A 25660-nucleotide genomic window follows, 5' to 3' on the forward strand; every position below is an offset into this window, starting at 1 on the left:
CAAATAAACTAATGTTTCAAGAATTAGCCAGAATGATCAACATTAGCAAAAATAAACAGTTTTATTTAAATAATAAATCAATATGGGTTTCACTAAATTAAACTTTAGGTGAGGTTATGATATATTGACATTTCCCTGCTGTACATTTGACAAATTTTCTGTTATTTATCTTTTGACTACATTTAAAGTATGAACCAAACAAATTAATGTTAGATATTTCAGCTTGGAAGGTTACACACACATGAAGATGAACAAATCCAGTGATTGGACCAACAAATAACTTCAAGTCAATGGGACTAAAGATTGTTAATACAATTTGTTCCCAATCAATTCATTGTAGAATTTAAAGGTTGTTTTTAATCCACGTCAAAGTGAAGGTCCGTGGGCCAAATCCGGTCCGTCACAAGCATTTCTGTGGCGCTCTGGACTCTAAAAGCCCACAGAAATCAACCCTTCAAGATAACATTTGTGTGCTTATATTTTATTTAATCCATCAAATCAAAGCACATTTTTGTATGCTGCCAAATTACATCAATGTGAAAACATGTTTATTATTTAATTTATAGATTTATTAATTATTTCAACAGTTTGTTAATGAGTAGTTTTATGAATAATTTCTGCCACTACCAGCCCTTTCGGTACATTCATGGTATTGACCAAAAATGAAAAAGACTTTGGCACGCTCTGAATCCATCATTCACTGTTTCTGGCGCCCCCTGGCGGGGAAACTTCCACCAGCTTGTAAAACCATTTATTTCTTTAATCATTGTGAAAAATGTGCCAAATAAGGACAGATTCAACTTCTCAATCTTTAACTGGTTATTAAAAAACTTGTCACTGCATCGGATTGGATGTTAGGGCTGGGCAATATGGCTTACAATTAACAGGAAACAAAATGCTCTTAATGAGAAAAAAACTTGAATAGAGTTATAATCTGGTCTGACCAGATCAGTCCAGGTAGTACCTTCAAAATACAATTGTTTGGAGTTGATCTGATTGCCAATGCTAAATACATACAAGCTATTAAAAAAAATGTTTGTCAAACAAGATGGCCACCCTGGGCGACATCACTCTAAAACATGGAAACCCAAGGAGTGCATTGGTGAAAAAAAAAAAAAAAACCAAAAATGAAACCTTCAAAAACCCCAAATCCAATTAATGGATAAAATTGATTTAGATTTTAACTCAAAATGATCTTTAGTAATTCAGCTTAGGATATGAAGTATTAAAAACACTCAACACAAGCTGCTTTTCTATGAACATTGCGCAACTTGACATTTAGAAAATAAATTTGCTTAATAAAAAAACATGCCAATTAAAAAGAAAAAAACCCCTCTCTATTAAAAAGTTTGGGAGAGAATGAGGTGGGGTTTTTTTGCCGTTTCAAAATTTGTTTATTTCACAAAGGTGCAACGGAAACACTTTTGTCCGCGTCACCGGAACTAGTTACAGGTGCAAACCACTGAGAAGACGACAGGAAGTAGTTACAGAGATAGACGTTGATACGGTAACAGGATTATGGAGAGGCATATTTTTTTCATGTCTTATCACGTGAACAAACTTCTTCACATGTGATTTTTATTGCGTTTATTTAATGGAAACGCAGCAGTTGGGATGCAGCTACTTTGGACATTAGCAGAATGTTGACGCAGTTTTGCGCACGTTTGAAATGGAAACAACTAGTGCTCAGAGTTGAACAAGAACCAAGGAAATGGACGAGAGAGCAAAAATGACGAGCAGAAACTTTGTTTTATTGACCGGGAGTAGGTTTTATATAAAATTTGAACAGTGGATACAGAGGCGATATTATGTGTATAAAAAATACATACAATAAAAAGAAAATAAATGAATCTTATCTTCTGTTATTGAGCAGATGTTCAAGTTAGCTGACGAAATGTAAAAGGCACTAAATGTACAACATTCCAGTTTTAAAGACATTGAACAGAGGCCGTGGTTATTTTCTAGGAAACAAAACAAAACACAATCACAGGGCATTTCGTTGTCTTTGTTACGCAAGACATAGTGCAGATTTCACACAACATACCAAACAATTCGTAAATAACACACAACTACCTAACCATCGAAAAACACAGAGCACGCGCCGTAAGACTCGACGTGACTGAACCGCCCAGCCCTGCGTAACCATGGCGGCCGTGCACGAGCTCAGCCGGATCCCGAGTCTTTCATAATTTATAGTTTACATCACAATTTTTTACAACATCACTAAACACTGCGACAAGTCACGATTAGAAGCCAGGTGACCAGCAGTAAAGGGTTTTGTCAGTATTTTTATTTTATTTTTTACATGTTTGTTCCTTTTCCTGTCGGGTTAGTCGGTAACATGCATGGTGCTGAGCGGAAAACTAAACAAGAACCGAACACTTCCTGTTGGGTCCAGGACGAACAGGACGGGTCAAGTGGAAGACGACACGGTGCCTGCATTGTTTGGAGCTAAAAATGGTCAAAATAAGGATTTCTTTTGTAATTTAGTCGTAAAGGTTCTTAAAATGACAAAGAAGAAAAAAATAAAAGAAAGAAATTACACTGCCCTTTTTTGGATCTCCACTACTGAGGCATATATTGCAGAAGAAACACCAACTAAGGTACAAACATATCAAGGAAAGTTGGACTTTGAGTCACTCAATTTGCATTTTGATACCTTTTATGGCTTTTATAATATCACAGTTTCTGTATTGGGATTTTATTTTTAAAGATTTTAGGACGGAATGTTCAGCTTAGTTTCAACCCTGAGAAGAATTCTGGGATTTTTATGTAAAAATGAACGGGTTTTTTTTCTCTCCGTTTTTGCCTAATGCATCCTTCACTGCTAAAGGACTGATCTATTTTTGTTAAGATTACCATGGAGTGCATGGCCCAAAATAAATTGTATTATATTTACGGCACGCAAGGTTCATTTGAATTGTCTTGGTATGAAAATAAAAAGTTAGACTCCAGAGAAAACTTAAAGGGTCTAAAAATCTATACTCATATTAATGAATACAAGTAAATGAGTATGGAACACAGCAGTAATTTTGCCCCCCAAAAAGTACTTTGTGAGGCCAATATCCTGTTCAAAGTATGTAGTTGCAAACCAAAACATGTAGAAAACCACAGTACAGAACCTGACCATTTATGTACCAAAATGCAGTAAATAAAAACAGCTAAGCATAGAAATTTTGGGGACGTATTAGTTGATAAAACTCTAGGTGAACCTTCCAAAGGAGCAATTTTAGAACAATTTGGTACCGTCTGTGCCATTTGAAATCTCTCAGGTTATTTTCCATACCACCTATACATCATCCTTGGTGAGTCATTCTATCCAACAACTGGTTTTGCAACGAAACCAATATTCAAAGAATACTTCTACAAGTATTCTGAGCACATTGTAAACTACGGAGGGACATTTCTGGAGCACACTGGGCGATTTGGGTGATTGGCACGTCCATTGAACCGTCAATCATTCACCAGTCAAAGCGAGGGAAGTGCATCTGCCGCTCAAAAAGGTGAAACCCGTCAGAAATCACACAGAAATAAAAGATTACAGGAGCAGTGAGGAAATATTTACTCCAACATGAACTATTACCAAAAAACAGCAAAGGTAAGACGCTATTTATGCTTTTGGCTTTGTGAAATAAGCATTAATTTCCTTTTCTTTGCCTCGTGGTTCAGTGAGATACTGGTGCTGTTGGACAGAGGAAAGTTTGAGGTTTGATTTTAAAGTTCGCTCGTGTGGCCAGGACTGTCGTTGCTGGGAGTTTTTAAAGATTTTTTTTTTCTCCATTTGACTGCTAAAATTGGATTTTGTTGAGGTAGAAAATGTTGTTCCCATCATTTCGATGAGCCTATATTGGTTAATATACAGCATGCACGTGGACTGATCTTATTAATGGAAATGCTGCTCACACGCTATTCTGGTTAGAGGACTAAAATGTTTACTAAAAGAAGACGTCTTTAATTCTGACCATTTTGAAGCATTCACACCAATACTGTATGCAGGCACTGTGTAGGTTTTAGTGACTGGTTACAAAGAATCAAGACTTTAAGCGAAAACAGCAAACAAATCAGCCTCTTTCTAGACCTCTTCAGCAAACTACCGTCCTTCCTCTGGAAAGACACCCACAGGCACACCACACTGGAATGACTTACAGTAAACAGCACGACATTTTTCAACTGGGAAGCAAACAAACACACTTATGGAAACTTACTGCATTCGAGATCATGAGCTGATGGCTTTCAGACTGGTTGCACAACAAGAAGTCAACATAATTAAAAACAAATTTGGCTTGAAAATGCTTTAAGACAACAGGAAATAAAAAAAATAACTTGGAATGCATTTAAAGCTCAACACTATCTGTAAAAGTAAAACTGTTCATATTTGGCCCGCTAATGAGGAAAAACATGATACAGATAGAAAAAATAAGCCATCTGAGGGGCGGGGGGAATGCTTGTTGTTAGTAAATTGCATGCAAACCGTGTATTTAGACGTTGTTTTGTTATGCAAAATGACATCTCCCTGTTTTTTATAAAAAAGAGAAAAAGTCACCTCAGCGCAACATTTATTAACATGCCTAGTTTATTCAAAAAGCAAATCATTGAACACGACGCTGAATAACCAAAACTCCCGCAATAATTCAAATTAAATTAAACCCAAAATTCTTGATTTTTTTAAGAATCCAAAAAGGATTCTTGAAAAAATCCTTTTTGCTGAGGTGAAAATCCAAAAAGGGAGTTTACGTATTATTCTTTTTATTTTTTCAACGGGTACCACGACAACATGCCAGAACTTCACAGAAAGCTGAAGCATTCACAGTAACACGACGTCAGGCAGCTTCTTCTGAGCAAAACACTAGCTGGGTGAGCAGTACCAACTTCACTTCACTTCGTAGATGTTACTAGAACTGCATGCAATGTTACTCTGGGCCAATATCTAACTTTACATTACTATACGCCTCTACAAAACAAGATCACGATGGAGATGCCCATGATGGAGATCAACTGCAGGCTTCTGCAGACTGTTGCACCCGAAAGGCTACTTTAGATTTATTTTACCAGCAAGCTGTACTTTCACTAGGCTGAATCAAAATCGTCGTCCAAATGTCAACAGAGGGATTTTGCTTCAAGTTTGACTAAATTATGAGTCCCTATTGAAACTCAGAATTATCCTTTGCAGCCAAATGCTTAAGAATATGTTTTTGTTTTTAGCCATCACATCTTTTGAACGGTTGCTAAGTGTTTAAAATGGTATTAGTGTTTAAATTCCTGAAACTGTGCTGCAAACCAGAATTTAAAAAATTCTGTACATGTGTTAACCTTTTACATAAAAAGTTTCATTAGTGCATGTGGCCATAAGTTTGGGCGGATGTTTTTCTTGCACTGTTTGGTTCTGTTTGTAAGGTGCACAAATAGATACGCTCTACCTAAAGGCTGCATTGACTCCAGTCCCGTTCAGTCTGCTTTAACAAAACTGCAGTCGGTTCGCCCAGAAAGCCCGGTTCGTTTTGAGAGGAGTTAATCGAACCCTGAAGCACACCAAAAAAAGCAAACTCTGGTCCGCCTACAAACTTCGGTCTGAAGTGAACTCTGGTGCGGTTTGGATGCTTATGGGAATGAATATTGGACCGAAGACCGCTCCAGAAGCAGGAAGCGGACTGCAGCGCAGGGTATTCTGGGTAAATAAAACCAAATCAAATCGCACAAGTCTAGCGCCAGGAGGCAAAGCCATAAGAGAAATCCTACAGCCGCTAAAATCTGACTCAACTTCATTTATGACAACATTTTGCGAAGAAAGAAGTTGCCTTCAGTGTCTTCTTCAGAGGTTTTTGTGACATTCCCTTCAGTGGTTCTTGGTGCAGCGCCCCCACAGGCGAGGAGGGAAACAGGTTTATCAAAGACTTTGGTTTATTTGAGACAGTGCAGTGTTGTTAAAGAGAACTACAGCAGCTGATGATTTAGCAAATGTTGCAATTTTGGTTCCTAATTGAACCGAGTCTACCTGACTATCAGGTATGGATAAAACCCTCAGCCACCATCAGATAATGAAAACTGACCTAAAATAATTGAAAAGTAGCTTCATTTTTACCATCTTTCTAAACTCTACATTTTTTTCTCTGTAGGTTTAGACTCCTCTTACATTTCATCACCAGAGAAAGCACAGATGGTGTTGTGTATTTACAGCGCACCTTTAACTTCTGTACCTTTGCCTTTTTTTTTTCTTTTTTTTTTAAAGTTTGACATTGCCTGCATTTTATCAGGGTAAACATTGTCGACTCAAAGCACCATGACGTCAGGATCCTGAATGAGGAGCAGAACCTGACTTTTAGGGAACAATCTGAGCTCGTTTGGCTGAATCCCATTTTCCTAACATCCCTGATGTGCCAGGATGTAATTCAAACAGCACGTAAAACACACCCTCGTTAACTGGGGCACTCCTTTAAGGGGTTAATACGGCACAAAGATTTGAATGAATTACAGAAATAATCTAAACATCTACCTTGTAATTCAATCCATACGTTTTTTTGTGGAAGATTTTCATCTGTTTTGGGTGAGACTGAATGAGTGACCTCGGATTTATTGGCAAACATGTTTTTACAGTAAATTACCAGTATAAAATACTGTTAATTTGTAGTCGAAGTGAGTATGAAATGTCTCCAAGGTAAGCAAGTTGACATCTGGTTGGTATGGAACATCTTAAATGCCAAACATCAGGTTTGAGGTGACCAAAACGACAAAGCCGCAAATCAAAAAGCAGCAAAATATGATTTCCTGTGTCTGAAATCCGGTAGAAAAAACATATTTTATTTAATTGTAATAAATCACAAGGAGTTTCCTGCTTCCTTAGGGCATATTTTAAGCATTTATCATTGGAGGTTGAGTGTTAAACTTGATGGGATTCAGCCCTACTCTGATGTCAGCCGACATGCAACTCTTTAACTTAAAAATTGCATATAACTTTGTATGAAACAAAAATATTGTCCTCCATCAAATTGAGATGAATGAGTCATTAAACTGATTTTCATACAGCATGCTCACAAGCAGTTTTAATTATCTAGTAAGCGATGGTCTTTTCTTTCATTGAAACTGATCATTCATTGGATGAAACAGAAATCCCGGCGTGATTTTAGCCTTCGCTTGTTAAGATATGAAATCAGTAAATGTTTGCTGACTTGGTGCAACAGCCTGCAGATCTGTAATATGCCGAGCATGTCTGAGGCTATTAGGTGGTTAAGGGAAGTGTGGGGGGGGGCACAACAATTCAAGGGTTAAAATAAAATAATTTACACTTGGAATGACAATAATGAAGGCATTATTTTTACTTTGATCCCTGTGTTGGAGAACTTTTTAAAGGCTGATATGATGTAGTATCAACTGTTTTCGTAGCTGTTTTTTTCTCTTTAAGTCAACTAATACATTAGTTTATCATATAACATGCTTTCATACGACAAAATATGGAGAAAGAAAAGAGTAGAGAGAGAAACTGCACCTGTTCTGTCCCTGTTAAAACCTTTCCCACCCTTCCCAAGAGCAGCTAAATGAGAGGTCTCATACTTTACTATGTTTTCTTTTGTTTTTTTCTTTTAGTTTTTTTTTTTATTATTATTTTGGTCCCCATCTTCAGTTTTTACGGATGTCAGCGTAGACCACGGGCTCCATCTTATGGAACGAGTTTTTACTGCCTGAGTGATCCAACTGGACGTATATCACCGGGCCCTGAAGCACAAAACAAAATGCACACGACAGAGGAAAACCGGTGAGCAGAGATCAAAACATTCAGATAATCAGAAGGAAATTAACTAACAGGTATGGGGCTAAATTGGGCCCAGAAAGTTTTGTCATAAAAAAAAAAAAAAAAACTTTTTGAGCCAAAAAAATTATTTGAACCGAAAAAAATGGTGAAACTAAAAATACCCTGAAAACTGGAAAGTTTGATTTTTCATTGATTACTGCAACAGTGAATTCAAAGTTCTACCTAAAAAAAAAAAAAATCAATCCTGCAGCTGCAGTTGAACTGCAACGCTGCTGCTCATGTTCACGCTAAAACCAAGAAGATGGAGCACATCTTCCCTTACACTGGCTCCCTGTAGCTCAGAGAATAGACTTTAAAGTACATTTGCTAGTTTATAAATCACTGAACAGCTTAGCACCAAAATACCTTAAAGACCTGTTATTGTATCAACCTAAAGCGGTCATTTCTGGAACCAACCTGACAAAGCAGCACACCAGAACCAATCGTAAATCTGGGTCTTCACTTCTGACAGACCTGACAACATGCCTGAATTTACAGAAACATCATTAAAATGGACTGGAACCTTTGAAATAGTGGCACCCGGTGGATTTCTTCGTCCTGGAGCTCCTACCTGCAGCGGACCCAAGGGGCCGGTCGACCTGGTGCCCTCCCGGCTGGACTCCGCCTTCTTTAGCGGCCGCGGAGCTTCAGAGCTCGCGCCTTCCAGGGACGTACATCTAGTTTAGGGTTACGGTTTGCAGTGGTGTCGAGCAACCAGCGGTGCACAGTCATAGCAACATAAACACACATGACGGGACACAAGACAAAAATAAAAGCAATGAGTGATGAAACAACGCAGCTGCGAGGAGGTCAGAGGTGAACTAACGGGATTTGGATGGTATTATGGCCCCCCAAGCAGCAAGTCACATAATATAATATGCGACTTGCTGCAACTTAACATTTAATTTATTCCTTGTTAGTTCTAGGCAAATTTATGACGGATATTATGTGTGTTCTGAAAAAATAAGTTATGTCAAAGTAAACAGTACATTCGACAGAAGTTACAGAAAGTAATGTTTAAATTCTGGGAAACCAAAATTCAGAAAAAGTAATAGTTCTGGAAAGTAAAAGTTCTAAGAGTAACCTGTAAGATCTAGAACCTAACTTTTAAGTTCTACAAAATAATGCGAAAGTTCTACATGGTAACCTGTAATTCTAGAAAACAATTTAAAAGTTCTATAAAGTAACTTGTAAGTTATCTAAAGTAATGTCAAAGTTCTAAAAGGCAACCAAGAAGTTCTAAAAAGTAACCCAAGAGTTTTAAGAGTAACCTTTAGGTTTTAGAAAATAACTTCCAAGTTCTAGAAAGTAACTTGCATGTTTATTAAAGAAACCTAAGTGTTCTAGAAAGTATGGTTTTTTTCCCCCGTGTTACCAAAACTTTACATATATTAGTCCTCAATCTAAAAGTGACTTCTTTGATGGAAAGAAAATTAACTTTCTATTTATCTTTTCTAAAATGTTATAATGAAAACAAGGCTAATAACCTGAGGATGCAGCGAAATGTCTCAAGTCTGAGACATCTTCTTCACTTTTTTTTAAATCATGAGAACAAATGTCTTGAGCTTAAATTTTGTGAATACAATAGATAGTTTATGTGAAAAGAGACGGGTTGCTAAGGTATCTCCAGGAGGGCAGGACATTCTGCTAACATTGAGATGTAATAGTCACATAATCCACACAGGCAGTGTAAGCATGTTTCATAAACATTTATACTCTCAAATTTGGTTCTGATCCAGTCTTAGACTTTGATTTCTGTCATTTTGTAAATGCTCCTTGGCTCAAGACGTCACAAACCTTCAAAGTATGAATACTAAATATGGAGGTACGCAAGATATTAGCGGTGAGCAATATGGACTTAAAGTTTTATCACAATATTTTGCGGTACTATTGTGATAACGATAAAAGTGACGATAAGAACTGTTGATGACATCATTTTTAGGTATCTATATGTGCAGCGACTGTGCGATACAGCACTTATAGCCCCACAAACACAAATGCTGCTCTTGAAAAACATTCCCATTTGTAATGCACTTCTTTAGGACATCAGTAACATAAAGAAGTGTGATTTGCGTCACTGAACTGCTCACAATAACTTTATCTTCAAATTTATTTGTATTTATTGACACTTTTATTGAACCAACAGTGGGGATAAAAATAATAAAACTTTCAATACAGACAAGGACAGTTAAGGGGAAATTTAATCATCATTAATTGGAATTTATTGCGACGATAAACCAAAATCTTGTCACGAAATCACTAAAAAATTATAAATGAAACAATACATGCTCACCCCTACTAGTGATGCAACTATTCCAGGTAATACAAATTGTGTCTTGTCTGACTTTAAATTAGGTCTAATTTTAGATATTTTGAGGACTAAGGCTAAAATTATAACTCAAATTTATGTAGGGACTGAAATTTATGTAGGGACTACATGATTACACATGTAGTGCAGATGGTGTTTCTTCCTGATATTTCATGATAAAGCTTTTTTTTTTTATTGCATGTGCGTTTTGGGGGTTTTCATGCCTCATCTGTGATAAATGAAGGGGTATATGTCTTTTGGACATATTTTTAAGTTTTTTGGGTTTTTTTTTCATTTTTAACTCAATCTGATTTGAAAATTCTTTATTACCAAAAAAAAAGTCAAATAAATGAACTGGTGAGGACTCAAATGAGTCGTTTACAGCAGTGGTCCCCAACCTTTTTATTACCACGGACCGGTCAAGACTTGGCAGTTTTGCTGCGGCCCGGGGTCGGGGTCAGATAATGCTTCTGCACGTTGGTGTTCCTGCTGGAGCTTTTTTTTTTTTGCCCCGATTTTCCCTTTACGACAATCTTACAACGTCCTGCAGTGTGTGGTGTGTTGAATATGCCTGATCCAAAATTGGGCATATTCAACATTGTCTTGGCCCGATTATCGCAGCCTGTGGGGTTTTTCCTGACTAGGAGCGAGAGCGCAGCCTGTTGAATGAGACAGGTAGCCAATCAGAAAGCGCGATGATGTAAGAACGGAGGGAATCCCAGACTGTTGACATGGCAACTGAGAGTCTGGTGGACATCAGAGGTGATATGTGGAAATGTTTATTACTATATGTAAATGTCATTTTTATATATATTTACTATATGTGGTAATGTTTATTCAGTTAAAAATGTTAACTACGAAAAAACATAACTCAACTCCAAATCATAGTGCAGCAAATAGAGTGGCTGCTCCCGTCGTCTTTTATCAAACGCCTTTTCTTTTAGTTTCGTCTTTTATTGCGTAAAATGAGTCCACAAACCATCACTACTACTTCTACATAGTCCTCCGTGTTTGATTATTCTAAATTCATCTATGGTATGTTGGGGGTTTTACTGGATTTTCTTCTGGAATCGGGATTCGTGTCGTGTGTTGCTCCTGCCGTGTGGCTGGACACACGAACCGACCGAACCTGTTGGACTTTTATCGGCTCGTGTCGTGTGAACCAGACCTAAAACTCACAAGCTCCACTTCTCTCATCTCGTCTCGACCACTGCCCTAACGCGCTCTGACTCTGGTCGTTATGGTAACGTTTACACATTCCTTCAAAATAAGATACAGATGCACCACAAAAATGAACCTTCTATTTTTGTGAAAATGTTAACTCACGACTAATGGGAGCCCTGAGCTTGTTTCTCTGCAACGAGACGGTCCCATCTGTACGGAAGAGGATTAGGGCCACCGAAAAAAAAAATAAAAAATCGCAGAATTCCGACTTTAAACTCAGAATTCCGACTTTAATCTCAGAATTCTGACTTTAAAGTCAATTTTTTTTTTTTTTTCCGGTGGCCCTAATCCTCTTCCGTACATCTGGGAGTGATGAGAGACAATGACACCTTGGTGAAGCAGTTTGAAGCTTCGTTGCCTCATTAACATCCGGTCACCATATTATGCAGAGCTTGAAATGTGGGAATCACCTACCGGTCCGGGATAAATCCATTCTCCTGTCTCTTCTCTGGGCCTTTTCCCCTTCGCAAAGAAACTTTCCAAAGACATCTGATCTGTTTCTGACTCATTTTGCTGCTTGTGGGCTCAATGTTGGCGCGCAAGACGTAACCGAGAGAATCCGGTAAGAGGATTTTCAAAATAAAAGATCCTCCAGACTCAAATAATGCATAAAATGGAAACATTTAATTATTTCTTGCGTGGCCCAGTACCAATTGGTCAGCAAGGAGGTTGGGGACCACTAGTTTACAGGGATGGGTCGGCTTTATTTCTAATCTGTAAAGCCGTTGCTGTGCTGTTAGTGTGAAAGATAAATACGCATTGATAAAGATTGATTGATTGTTCCTTAAAGAGAATAGCTGACAGGTTACATCAGGTTACACAACTGCATGTAAGTGAATGAATGACGAGACAGCAGGTTTGCTAGTGATGTTAAATGAAAATGTTAGTGTGGTGTTAGTTGTTAGGACACAGAGATGGAGAACAATGACTGACACCAGAGCAAACAGCAACCCCAAAGATCACCAATCAACGCAGCCACGGCTTCAAACAAGAGATCTTCCCCTCTCTGCACAAGTTTAACACCGTCTATCAAGTGTGAGGTTAAAATCTACATTCAGTGTTGACATGCAAGACATGATCAAACTATCTCACATAGTACAAAGTGTAGTTTAATATTTAACAATCAAGTTAAAGCCTCCAAAGTTTTGTTCATTATTCTTTCCTAGAAAGCGAAGAGAAGATGCAGCTCCCATGCAGAAGGAGTTAAAATCAAGAAAAAGACAATTATCTTTGGAAAAGCCCACAAAAGCACCCAAACCATGCAGCCAAAAACAATCAACCAGGCAATTAAAGGCTAATAAATATCTGGATTTACAATTAGAATCAACACCGACAATAACTGGAACTTAAAAACTAGATGAAAAAGTAAAATATTAAATACTCCTACTTTTTCCAAACAATTTGATGAACATGGCTGAAAAAGAAACGTCTCTTTTCTGCATCTTTACAAACTGTTTGCATAAATTAGAGCATCAAGATGTGTTGGGATCAAGCAGAGCAGCGTTACTCACCCTTCGTAATCGTGCCGGTTTTGAATCACCCGTACGGCGAAGCAGGCGGCTATAGCGACGGCGATGAGCAGAATTAAAGCACCACACACTGCTAAGATTACAATCTTAGTGTTGGTCTGAGGGAGAGACTCTGCTGGAACAGCAAACACAGCAAAGCAAAATTTCATATAAATCTCAAGAAATTTGTTTCGTCTTTAACAGCGACTTACAAAAATATTCATACCCTTTTTCATATTTTCCTCATGTTCCAACCTAAACTTTTTGTGTAATTCTTTGTGATTTGATGTGTTGCACATGAAACACACACAGCAGTTCATTATAGTGAAGGGGAAAGGAAAAGATATCAGAGTTTACAGAATAAGTCAATAAAAATCTGAACAGTGAATCAGCTTTAAGGTTTTATCAGACATTCTCAATTTGAGTGGTCTGGGCTTTGACTAGGCTGGTGGTCAGCAAACCTTTCAAGCTACTTTTGCCGCCAGTTGCTGCAAAATAGGTGCCTAGAGTTGAACAAATGACTTTTATAAATGAAAGACTTACTTTTGAAAGAAACTAAAGTAAACAAAAAGCATTATGTAAATTTTAAAAACGAAAAATATGAATATTTTGTACTGTGAGGTCTCACACCCTCTTTCTCTGGAAAACTATGTTTCTGGAGCTTATTTGGCAATTTGAAAATTATTTGTGCCGTTTTCAAATGAAGCAGGATCTCAAATCATACAATATCTCTGACAAAACAATTACAATACTGTTATACAGTAGACATTTCTGAATGTAACAGTTTAATCATTTCCAAGTAACACCAAACAACACAAAACAGAAGAACTTTTAACCTTCCTGTGTCTCCAGATGGTGTTTTGTGTTGACTGAACTGTATTTGTGCATTAAGTCGGCTGCAAATGGTGAAAGGTTTTGCCATATTGTGTTTTTCCATCATGTTTCCAAAGTCTTTATTATGCGTTAAAGAAATGGAGAAAGACTTTTAGGATTAAAAAAACCCAACCTAATAATAACTATCCTCTAGCATAAATGGCAATTAAAAACAGATTTCAATCACTAAAGATGCAATATACAGGATTAAAATAACTCTGAAAATTGATATATATCGTTTATGTTTTTGGTGGCTGCAGTTAATAACAGCATTCATAAAAGTAAACTTGAACTATTTATGATTAATTATTCTATGTTAAATGCAGAAAGGTTGAATATTTTATAAACTCTGCCATTCTTGTAGAGCACTGAAGTTAATAATGGCATAAAAACCCAGAGGGCTGAACTGATGTGAGAATGATAACAAAATGCAGAGGTTACATTATAACATTATAAGAGTGGTAGCCAGCGGCGACGCCAGGAATCTTGAGCACCATGACAAAAAATTCAATTCGCCCGCAACCCAGCTGCTGTTCCAATTTCTTGAGTCTATCTGACCAATCACAAGCGTCACAATTTTAAAGGCCTGCAACTTCCTTGCTTCCTTTGATCCACTGCTAATACTAGCACGATATTTACTGCTAGTGAATTTTACACGCAACAGTCCACATACTGTGTGCAAAAAGGTTGCCTATTTTTTTAAAATTAGTTTTAGCTTATTGAAATGTCTCTCTCCCCACCAGCAACAGTTACAGGCAACATGCAAAATATACATAAAGCAATCCAGACTTCTCAAAAAATGCTATGTTGTTGCATTTTGTTCAAGTTGAAGTATAAAACTTGAATAAAAAAATATGTTTTGTCCATAGTTGTTAAAGCTGTCACCATGTCGTGACAGTTTGTTATGAAAAAGATAATCTGTGAAAAGATCAATCTCCTCCACCTCCTCCCTGAGCTAATACCGCTGCCTAAAGTGATCCACCGCTCCGACCAAAAACAACCAATCAGAACTAGGAGCATGGTCTCAGAGTTCTCAATCAACTTCATTCACTCACTGCTAGAGAGGCTAATGGCGGAGAAACAACTTACTGTTACAGGAAAACCATTTATCTGCCATCATTGGTAGCTATGCTAACTAGACTGAGCATTCACAACAGACTATGCTAGCTGCAGCATAGCACAGAGCGATGGGGAGGGAGAATGAGCAGCCACGTGAGATTGTGATTGACAGCGCTAAAACCCGCCTCCTGTCTCTGATTGGTTATTTCTAGAGCACTGGGAGAAGGTAGAGAAAATACATTTTTCACAGATTATCTCTCATGCCATACTGTAACAACACAATGACAGTTTTAATAAATATGTAAAAAAAAAAAAAAAAAAAAAAAGTTATAAAAGTTATATACTGCAGCTTTAATTTCACTTAGGAGAGGATGGGTCAGCAGGGACGTGGCAACAGATATCTGTAATTTAAATCTCCCTGTTTTTTATTATCATTTTATAAAGAAAGTTTGAGTTTCTGTCAGTAATATACATTTTGTTTTTAATGTGTAATTGTAAAAAGAGCAGAGGCGGGGAAAAATCCACATAGATTCCCTGGAATGGTGCTAACTACTGTAGCTTGTCATTGATCACAGTGTTGCTCACCTTTTCCTTTGGGATGGGGGCTAGGGGTTATGCTGATGTCAGGGCTAGAGCTGCTGCTGACTGACTTATCTGTTGTTAAGTGTAGTAAAAGGTACAGGGACAAGTTAAATATATGAATAAGTTGGTAAATATTTTCCTTCATTCATTAAATGTTTGTGAAATGGAGGCAAAAAGTAGTTTGTAGCTAAGCTAACTATACTAAATGGTTGACAATCTCACACAGTCTACCCACCTTTCTTGGAGAAAAACTGGGTTACAAATTGACACTTGTTGAAACCTGACTATTATTTTTCTTGGCAGGATAGTAGCTGCCATAGTCTGCTTGTCTTCTACTAACTGCTGCTAAACACCGTCACCAACAGGAATGAAAAATGTTATGCAGATCTGGGGGGAGGGGGTGTCCAGTGCAAATATGTATGTGTGCTTTTTAATGTAATTTAATTTTGACTGGTAAAAACAACTGTAAACAAACACAATATGATTAACTGAGCTCTTGACAGGGCCCCAAATTTGTTTCTATTTCTTAAAAGACAAACAAAAACATATTTTGTGGGTTTTCCCCCCTGATGGTACAGGGGGAGAAACCTATTTCTGATTAGTGCACAGGAAGTCCAGTTCACAAAAGTACTTTATGTAGAAAAAAGTCTAATCAATTTAATTTCTATAGGCTATCCAGACATAATTATGGTACAGAACTCAAAACGTTAACTTTAATCTTCAGTATTGGAAAGGCGAGCCACAGCAGACGCTGTGACTCCAAAGAGAAAAGAGGAAGAGAGGTGTGTTTGCCTCCAGCTAACGTCGTATTTCTGCATGCAGAACAAACTCCCACCAGAGCGGATCTGAAACTCCGCTGAGCCAAAAAGATGACAAGTCATCACATGCACTTGTTCGCTTCATGTAGCTTGGATTCAAACAACATGCAGACACATCTGGGCCTGCTTGTTCATTCCTACCGCATTCCCCCTCAAACAACACATGTTAAGTGTTGAAACACAAAGAGGAGCCTAATTGAATCAAAAGTTGATGATCTACAAAAGAAAACTTTATTTACAAAATCACATCTTATTTATATTTTTACATTTTAAGATAAAATATATACATATGACATTTATTGTATTGTTTATCATTTGACGTAACAAATTTCTTATTATATTTTTATTTACCACTCATAACAAATTCCAGTTAATGTTTAATACCCCGAAAACCGTCCGTATTGTTAGTTTTATATATAATGAAACCATCAGCAAATATCAGTGAATTTTAAAATATGATTAAATCAGATACAATTTGTAGTTTTAGTATATAAATCACACTTCTTCTTTCTGGCATCCTAAAGGAACAAATTACAACTGGGAATGAATTTCAAGAGCAGTATTTGTGCTCGTAAGGCCATGACTGCTGTGACAAAGTCGCTGCCATACAGTTACCTAAAAAAGATGTAATAAATAGTTCTGATTGTCGCTGCTATTATAACTTCTATTATACCACAAAACATCGTGATAAACTTTGAAGTACATCACAGCGGGAAGGTACTACAAATTATTTGTCAAAGATTTTGCGTTTCGAATATCTAAAGTATTCTAAGGAAAATGCAGCTTGGGAAGCAGGAATACTTATGCGTAATGCTTCTTCACACACTGGTGAAGAAGCTGGTGTTTGCAAAGCAGCCGCTCAAGGAGCGCCATTCATTTTCTTTCCGCTTCACATTTATAGTAGGTAGTTATTTGCAATAAATCAATAATGATATGTTAAAAGGAGCGCAATAAATCTCCTTTGGACGACGATCGTCAAAGAGACGCTCCCCTTTGATATCGCTGAAAAGCCGCCATTTTGAGAAACGCTGCAAGCATTTGGCAGCCAGTGTGAAGTAGTCAGTCTGCACTACCTGCCACTTTTGCCTGTGTTGCCCATCTAAGCTGATGAACTATTTCATTTTTTGAACTACAATTTTGGTTACAGAGACTTCATAATTCGTTTTAATTACAGGATTCCCCCCTGTGTACCATCAGCATGGCGGGCCACCTGGCTAAGCATTGCTTATTTAGTTGATTATTTTTTTTATGTTTTCATTTTTTAAGACTTTATAGTTAGAATTCAAGCAGTAATCTTCTAATAACACATAATTATGTGATATTTTCAAATTTTCTGTCAACTTTAAACATTATTTAACTCAAAAAACACGATGGGCCGTTGAATGACTGACTGCCCTGGCGCCCCAACCACAGGGCTTAGCAGAAGAACATCTAAATGAATGAATACATCTTTCAATCTACCTTTCTGAACAACCCTGAGCTCCGTTCGGCCCTGAGTCCCCGACACGTCGGGCGGGTTCTTCACGTCGCAGAAGAAGGTCCCGTTGTCGCTGAACTGAGCCGGACTCAGCTGTAACGAAGCGTCCTTCTTGTTGATGTCTCCCACAAACTGAACCCTGTGTTTGAATTCTTCTTGTCCTGGATATGCTTTTCCGTCGGCAAAGTAGAAAATCTAGATAAAAGGAAAGAATATCAAATCTGAGACTCAAAACGGAAAACGGAAAACTTCAGACGCAGAATTACCAAAGAGGATTAGAACCACTGAAAAAACAAAAAAAGCCTAAATAATTCTGACTTTAATCTTCTGAGATAATAATAATTTTTACTTTATTATTTCGCAGTTACAGGTTTACACACGACAGGAGCTGGGTCTGCAGGCAGCCAGCTGAGCCGGCGCCATTTTTTGAAGGAGGACATGCGGCAGAGGTCGTCGGGACCGGGAGTCGAACCCGCGACGTCCGCGGGTCTAAGGCCTCCAAACGTGGGGCGTGCTAACCCGCTGCGCCACCACAGCACGCCCCCTGAAAGAGCACAGAAGTATTTAATATGTACTGCATACAAGATCAAATGTTAGAAGTCTTAGGTTAAAGTCAGAATTATTATTTGTTTGTTGTTGTTCTTCCAGTGGCTCTAATCCTCTTCTGTACCGAAGTAGGACCTGAAATGACACAGTCAGAATGAATTGTCCCGAGTGGCAGACGGCCACTTTTCATATCTGACAAAGACGAGTGCAAAGCAGCTACAAAATTACAAATTGCTTTTTGAGCTTCTCACTCTATTCTCTACTTGTTCAAGTTCCTAATTCGTTTCACACACACACACACACACCGCACATCATGCAGGATTGGTCTGGGACAGAAAATGATTCAAATAGTCAAAAGAAAAAGATAAAAGTTTCCTTCCAGATGTTGAAAACAATCAGTGACTCAAACCGTTTCATGGAGTTGTTAGTTAAGAGGATTTTGTTAAAACAGGAAAGTGTCGAAACTTCAGGGAAAAAAAAAAAAAAAAAAAGATGCTTTTAGCTCAGCTCATTGTGCAACACACATTCTCCAGATGCTGACGGCATACATCTGTTCTGGCAAGACTGCCCCGCAAATTAAAGACCCCCAGGCTGTGTCATTACATTTTGCAGGAGATCAGAGCAGAAAGGGAGGCTCCCGACCAGACTTGTCTGTAAACAAAAACGGGCTGTAGAACAAAAAAAAAAAAAAAAAAGAACAGGTCAAGAGTCAGGTTTTCCCTTCAGACAACAGATTCCTGAAGGATATTAGTATTGCTCCAGGCGCTTTAATGTTTGTTAGTAATAAGTATAGCAGTAGGGCTGAAACGATTAATAGCATCAATTGTGATCATTGAAATGATTGTCAACTATTTTAGTAATTGATTAATCACTAACTGGAATGTACAGACTCCAGAAAAAGGCCATTTGCACATCACACTGAGAGCAGAAACTAAAACAAATACGTACAAAAAATATGAACATCAAATTTAAGATAAAAAAAAAACACCTTTGCAAATATGTTCTTGCTAAAAATGATCAAACGTACACAAAAGGAATGCTACAAAATAAAAAGAAATCTAATTATTTATTTGCATTTTCTTAATGTTTTTCTAATGTACAAAAAAGCTAAACTGCTTAAATGAAAAAGATTGCAGAATGTACCTTTTCTTTTTATCTGATTAATCAATTATTCATATAATAATATACATTTTATATCATCGTGTAGACCTTTTTAAAACCATGGCATGAATTGCTTTCCACTAATTTACAACTCATATTTAGCTAAATTCTGCTATTTGTTGTTTTTTTTTAGCTGCACCAGAAACACTTGTATGTATGTATGTATGTATAGTATGTATGTAGTATATGCATAGTAATACATTTTAGTCCTTTTGTTGCCAAATTCACTGTTGTGTCTTTATGTAATGACAATAAACTAAGTCTGAATCTAATTAGACCTATTCTACTGTCCCTTCAGACAATAAATTGTCTACAAATTTTATTTTTTCTTTTAAATCAGTGTCATAAAGCAATTTAATTTGCCTGCTATGACCCGAATATAAACACCACAAGTTTACAAGCTTTATGATGTAAACAAGCTACAGAAAATCAGGGGTGGGGGGGAGTTGAAACCTTTAAATCTGCAGAATGTGTCACTTTTTTTTAATCCGATTAATCATCAAAATAAATAACAGAATAATAGATTACTAAGATTAATTAATTAATCATCAAAATAATAAATTCCTACAATAATTGTTAGTCGCAGACCTGTTTACAACTTGATTTTTCTTCAAAATTAGTGTCATGAATGACTATTTGCTTGCTGTTACCCTAATATAAACACCACAAGCAGCTTCAGTTTACATGCAGCTTTCTGATGTAAACATGGCACCAAAAACCTGAAAAAAGCATCTAAAACCAAAGTCTGACACCAAATCATCACATCCATCCCTGAGGAACAGTTGAAGCCTTTATTAACGTGTCAGGACCGATCAGCACAATGGCAGGAAAACATCTTGGGATTGTGGGAAATGTTCCAGAAAGGACACAAGCAGCAGCAGCAGCAGCAGCAGGGACTCACCACGTATGGAGCTGAGTAGTATTGACTGTCGGGCTGATTGGACTGGAAGCTCCAGCTCACACTGGTGGCTTTGGTCACCACTTCACTGGAGTCAAAGGTGCAGCGCAGGACTGCCGTTGTGCCGTTCTGCACTATCACCTCGGAGTCGGCGTACACGGTGATTGCACATGCGGGTCCCGTGACTGTTTGGTGGGAGAAAAACAGTCGGGGGAAGGCGTTAGTAACAGGATGTCAGCGGCGGGTCGGTCGCAGAGCTGAAACAGGAGCTCAGCAGGCGGTCACTGGGGAGACAATGAGCTGCAGGAAGATTAGGTTGAATTCATAACGGGAGAGAAAAAAAGTTTCTGTCTGGTTGGTGTGTGGAAACGTATCGGCCATGTTTACACCCACTTTGATAACCGAAGGTTTATTTTCTGTCATCTAATCACAGCTTCCAGGAGCTTATCTGGTTCCAAGAAACATTTATCAACAAGCAGCTGGACTGCAAAAACAAAATATCTTATCAGATGTTTTCTAGTCTAGTTTCTAGTACAGGTGTCTTAGGACACTAGAAATAAGACAAAACTCACTTAAAGTGAGTTTTAAACTCCCATATCTTTTCAGCAAGATATGGGAGCTTGTTTTTAGTAAAGAATTCCTTTTTTATTATTTTTATACAATGGACTGAAGACAGTATTCTCAGAATTATGACTTATAAACTCAGAAAATTAAAGTCAGAATTCTGAAATTAAAGTTAGAATTGTGAGATTAAAGTGAGATCGTTTGTAACAATGGACGCACCCGCAGCTAAAACATACTGCTAACAACATGCCAGCCATTTCTGCTCGACTTAATACAGCGCAGAGCTGCTTTGTTGATTCTTTTTGAATTAACTTATTAGTAATCGCGTAATAATGATTAATAACTTGCCTTAAGGAAGGTTCAATATTTCCACAGTAAAAATGTACAAAATCAAATCACTTGACATATTCAAACATGTGACTTTCACAGCTTTGGTTGCAAGCAGAGGATCTAAAAAGGTCGATTATTGAGGCTGCAGGGAATCCAGAGCATCAGAAAGACAAATAACTCGAACATCATTAAAACTTCAGTTGGAGACAATTTCAAAAAAAAAAAAAAAAAAGTAAGGAAGTGTTCATCATCCACTTCCTCCCTGTCAGATGATGGGGAGGAAGATTGAGAGTAAACAGCTTCTTATTGCATGCTAGACTTCTGTAGATAAGTGCTTATAAAAAAAAAAAAAAGACTATAAGTTTCAGTTTGTTAAGCTGCTGCCTGAGGATCAAAGATCCATTTTCAAACTGCTGAAAATGTGTGGATCTGCTGCATAAAATATTCCCAAATGACTCGGACTGAACTTCTCCTTATGATTAAAGTAAGAAAGTCAAAAAGGTTTTCAGGCTGTTTTGGATTTGACAAACATGCAGGCAGCAGTTTGGTGTTTACATGTGAGCAGATATTTTTAAAGCTCCTTATTGTGGCTTTGATGCTGAATAGCATCTGATCTTATGCACCTTTATACTTGTGAATATGTCGAGCTGCTCTTCGCAACTCAAAACTGCTTTATTTATCCCAAAGGGAAGTTAAATGTTATTATAACTCTTAATCATCCAAGCCTCTTCAAAGACTGTGGATGGTGATGCTGTGGGCAGGAAGGATAACCAGTAGCAGTCGGTTTTGTAATAAATCTCAAGAGGCCTCTGACACCATTAGTTGTTGGCAAGCACTGCTAATCCACACCCTTTTCTTTTGCTGCTCCTCTTCATTGTTAGAAAGTCGAGCAGAGAGACGCTGGAGGAGGGGACACAATAAATTCTTGATCGATGGAGGAGTTCAGGTATTATTTTAGCTTTCAGATGCCAATTGGCTGTTCCCAGAAGTAAAAACAATACCTAGTTGCCAAGGTTACGCGTCATGATTTGCGAATGCCAAGCAGATCGGTGACCGCTCCAAAAGCAGGAAGTGGGCTGTAGAACATGGCATTCTGGGTACACCCAAAACAAACACATTAGCCTAGCGCTAATGGCTCCTGGTCTTTTGGGAAAGATAAAAAAGGAATCCTACAACAGTTCAAATCTGACACCTCTCCATTTTCCTTCCTTCTTCAATGAAGAAGGAAGGAAAGTTGAAGAAGACACTTGAAGAAGTGTCTTCTTCAACTCAGTGTCTGAAGAAGACACTGAGTTGCCCTCAGTGTCTTCTTCAGAGGTTTTTGTGTCACTTCCTCCAGGGGTTCTTGGTGCAGCGCCACCACAGACCAGGAGGGGAACTAGTTTTTCAAAGCAAAACGAACCGCAACAGCTGAAAATGTGAAAAGTGCTGCAACTTTGGACTCCAATCGAACCAATCAGGTCGGGAAAAACGCCGTCCCATATCTTGCTGAAAATCCTAACTGTGCTTTTGAAATAATTTTACCTGAAGATATCCATAACATCCCATTGAACAAAATACATACATCCTCCTTTTGCAAAGAATTTACTTTTTTCTTTATTTTAAAACCCAAGAATGTGTACTAATTAGTTGTTCTTTTGCTTTTTTTAAATGCCAACACATTTCCTGTACTAGAATTCAATCAAAATAAGTTGTATTTTGTCAATAGATCATGTAACATTATTGGCTCTAAACAAATGTTATTTAGCTGGACTGGAGGCAAATTATATATATAGATATATAAAATAAATAAAGTCCAGGCCACCACTAGATGAAATGCAGAAAAATCCTCAAAGAACTGAAGCAGCGTTGGAAAGAAGAGCGACCTACACTCACTCCACATCAGATGTTATTTTTAAAGATGGGTTTACAAGTTGTTGAATCGTGGGAGGTGCTTCGTTTTTCACACAGTTTTGGCGTTACAGCTGCATGTTGAGTTAAATAAAATTAGGACCTGGTAACGAGTCATAGGATTAAATGATTGCTGAAATAATTGGCAACTAGTCGAGTAATTGATTAATCCCTAAATGGAGAATAGACTAAAAAAAGACTATTTACTGAAAGAACAGTAAATACCCAAGGCAGAACAAAATATACATATATTTTGCATTTAAGATAAATTAAAAAAAACATTACCTAAATACAGATAAAATTCTATTTTAAAAAAATCTGTTCATCTAAAATATAATCGACAGATGAGTGTAGATAATCACACCTTTTTCACGTTAAGTCCAACTGTAAGAGCTGAGCTTTTCACAGGTTGTTGTTGGACGTATGTTTTAGCTGCGACAAATGATCAAGCATTTATTATCTAATTAATTGACTAATCGTCAGGGGGGGAAAAAACATCAAGGAAATAACTATTTTCTAAAATAATCTGCACCCCTACTCTCTAATTTACATTAAGTGCTGGTATTTCAACTTTCAACTTTCTCAGTTTTTTCACTCGTCATTGAAGCCAGTTTGATGACTAGGATGAAGTGGAATAGCTGTGAGATTAAATTAAATGGATTATTTTTTGTAAAGTGTCTTGAGATGGAAGGTTGTGTAATATACACTGAATAAGTTGTCCAAACATCAGGCTTCATCTAACTACACCTGTTTTCAGATTTGCAAACAAATAGTACTATAAGATTTCATAAAGTTTTATAAATTTGCAATTACCGTACAACAATATTTGTAACCGATTATGCTCCAGATCTTCAGATGTGTTGACAATGACGACATTATAACAACCTCAACATGTGTGAGCCTCAGTGAAAGGAAATAATAAAAAAAAATCTCATTTCATCTTGTGGATTTGCTGATGTGGTGCTGCGGTAAAAACAACCCGCAGCTACTGTGTGTGAAGCAAAACAAAAATAATTTATTTAAAATACTGTAAATTAAAGCATCTTCGCTGAAATTTACATTAAATGGCTTTTTTTCCCCTCCTGCCCCACTGGGTGACACGTAGGTAAACACGGCTAACATAAAGCCCCTGTTTCATTATAAAGCAGCTGATATTAACAGATATTTTTATTAGTTAGAAGAGATTTCAAAACATGTAAACTACCGAACCAGTCAGTGACTGGATTTGACCTGAGTCGTTCTTTATCGTTCAGAGGAAGCCGCGAACAGGGCGGCAGCCATCGTCTGCCGCCGAACTCCATTCACATTTCAGTCTATTTAAAGTTTGTCATCTATACCGTCAAGGCGACCAGCATGTGACAGTTCAATAGGAATAAAGAGGCAACAGATCCTGCTCCGGGGCGTTTAATTAGCATCGGCTTTTACAGTAAGACTAAACAAAGTCGTTTTAATGCGAAAAACAGGGGCTGGGGGAGCAACGATGATAACATCGCAGGGCTAACGAGCGTGATTTATCACAGGAAAAAACAGTTAACGCTGATTCAGGCGTCGCGGAACGGGATTTTGAATCAGTTTTAAGGTTTAATACTCACCAAATATAACGCACAGCAAACACCCAGACCATAAAACAGCCATGCAAACGCTCTTCGTCCATCTGGGCTCCATTATGTTGTTGTAAATAGGAGTAGCTCCTCGGCCACGACGATGAAGTTAGCTTCCGATTGCTAGCTTCCGAGCAGGCAGTTTGTTAAAGGGACAGTTCACCACTTTCAAAGCAACGCTTAGGTTAAAGGTTTTCCTTTTTCTTTCTAGCATCTGAACCACCAAATAAAAATTAAAGAGACTTTTAACGCCATGTCTTGGCTGAGCCTGCAGGCATTTTTTTACCAGGTCAATATATTCGTCAGCTCTTTATTTTCAATTCCTGTTTTTGTTTAAATCTCACCAAGCGTTTTATAACATGCATATGTATTCTCGTTCATTTCTGGGGAGAGCTGCAAGAGCGCAGACTATATTTGTGACCGCTGCTCTAAGAACTACTGCCTTAAATCTTCTTCAGTCCAAAATAAATCCAAACATTTGTCAGATCTGCACTAGATTATTGTAAAAGTGCAGATCATTTTAGACCCAGCTTGTTCAACCTTTACACTATCTGCTAAAAATAAAATATAGTATATTTTGGGAACCTCTGGGCTACCATAGTATTTACTAGCGCTAGGAAATAAATAGTATAATTTGCTTATTATTGGGGGGCTCGATTTGAGAAAACTGAAAAAAATAAATGTCAGTTTTCTCATCAATAAAAACAGAATTTGTGTCAGTCTTCACTTTAAAACGCTTTGTGTGTTTATCAAAGTTTTAATGCAGCAGATGTTACTGCACCGGCATGTACTTTTAGATACAAGTCAATAGATGTTGTTCTATTTACCATCAAAATAGAAAGAAATCAGAAACCTTGGAGAAGACGATCCCTTTGTGTTGCATCTAACATTTTTCCAAGTACATTTTAAGTTCAAATTTGTAGTTTGTCCTGAGACACACAAGGCCCTACTTTAACACCCTTCTTCTGAGATATATGGGGTCAACTTGACCTTTGAATCACATATTTAACGTGGATCTGTGCACCACTGATTCTATTG

The 25660-nt window shown here is 37.6% G+C and overlaps 1 protein-coding gene across 6 annotated transcripts; it reads right to left on the bottom strand.

The window, feature by feature from the left end:
* Positions 1-1732: 1732 nt before the first annotated feature.
* mpzl1l (myelin protein zero-like 1 like) lies at positions 1733-24912 on the bottom strand. Of its 6 annotated transcripts, XR_003597292.1 has the most exons (7): positions 24614-24910; positions 20241-20422; positions 17617-17827; positions 12827-12959; positions 8355-8460; positions 8175-8269; positions 7832-8133 (listed from the first exon to the last, which is right to left on the bottom strand). XR_003597292.1 is itself a non-coding variant. In XM_028031633.1 (6 exons), exons 1-6 carry the CDS (start codon positions 24684-24686, stop codon positions 7612-7614), a joined length of 798 nt encoding a protein of 265 aa, XP_027887434.1. In that variant the 5' UTR covers positions 24687-24912; the 3' UTR covers positions 1733-7611. The 6 variants fall into 6 exon arrangements, 5 of the variants coding, with proteins under 5 accessions (XP_027887434.1, XP_027887430.1, XP_027887431.1 ...); XM_028031633.1 differs by lacking the exons at positions 7832-8133; positions 8175-8269 and adding an exon at positions 1733-7707 and having other exon boundaries at positions 12827-12956; positions 24614-24912; XM_028031629.1 differs by lacking the exons at positions 7832-8133; positions 8175-8269 and adding an exon at positions 1733-7707 and having other exon boundaries at positions 8307-8460; positions 12827-12956; positions 24614-24912.
* Positions 24913-25660: the final 748 nt, after the last annotated feature.

Source organism: Xiphophorus couchianus, chromosome 11, assembly GCF_001444195.1.
Source record: "Xiphophorus couchianus chromosome 11, X_couchianus-1.0, whole genome shotgun sequence".
Classification (NCBI taxonomy): Eukaryota; Metazoa; Chordata; class Actinopteri; order Cyprinodontiformes; family Poeciliidae; genus Xiphophorus; species Xiphophorus couchianus.

Bases quoted from the DNA above. Each gene is read 5' to 3' on its own strand.
- mpzl1l (XM_028031628.1), bottom strand. From the start codon at position 24,686: ATGGAGCCCAGATGGACGAAGAGCGTTTGCATGGCTGTTTTATGGTCT. The intron at 20,423-24,613 runs GTGAGTATTAAA...CCCACCAAACAG, and splicing joins TTTGCTGTGCGTTATATTTG to TCACGGGACCCGCATGTGCA. The intron at 8,461-12,826 runs GTGAGTAACGCT...ACCCTAAACTAG, and splicing joins AACCGGCACGATTACGAAGG to ATGTACGTCCCTGGAAGGCG.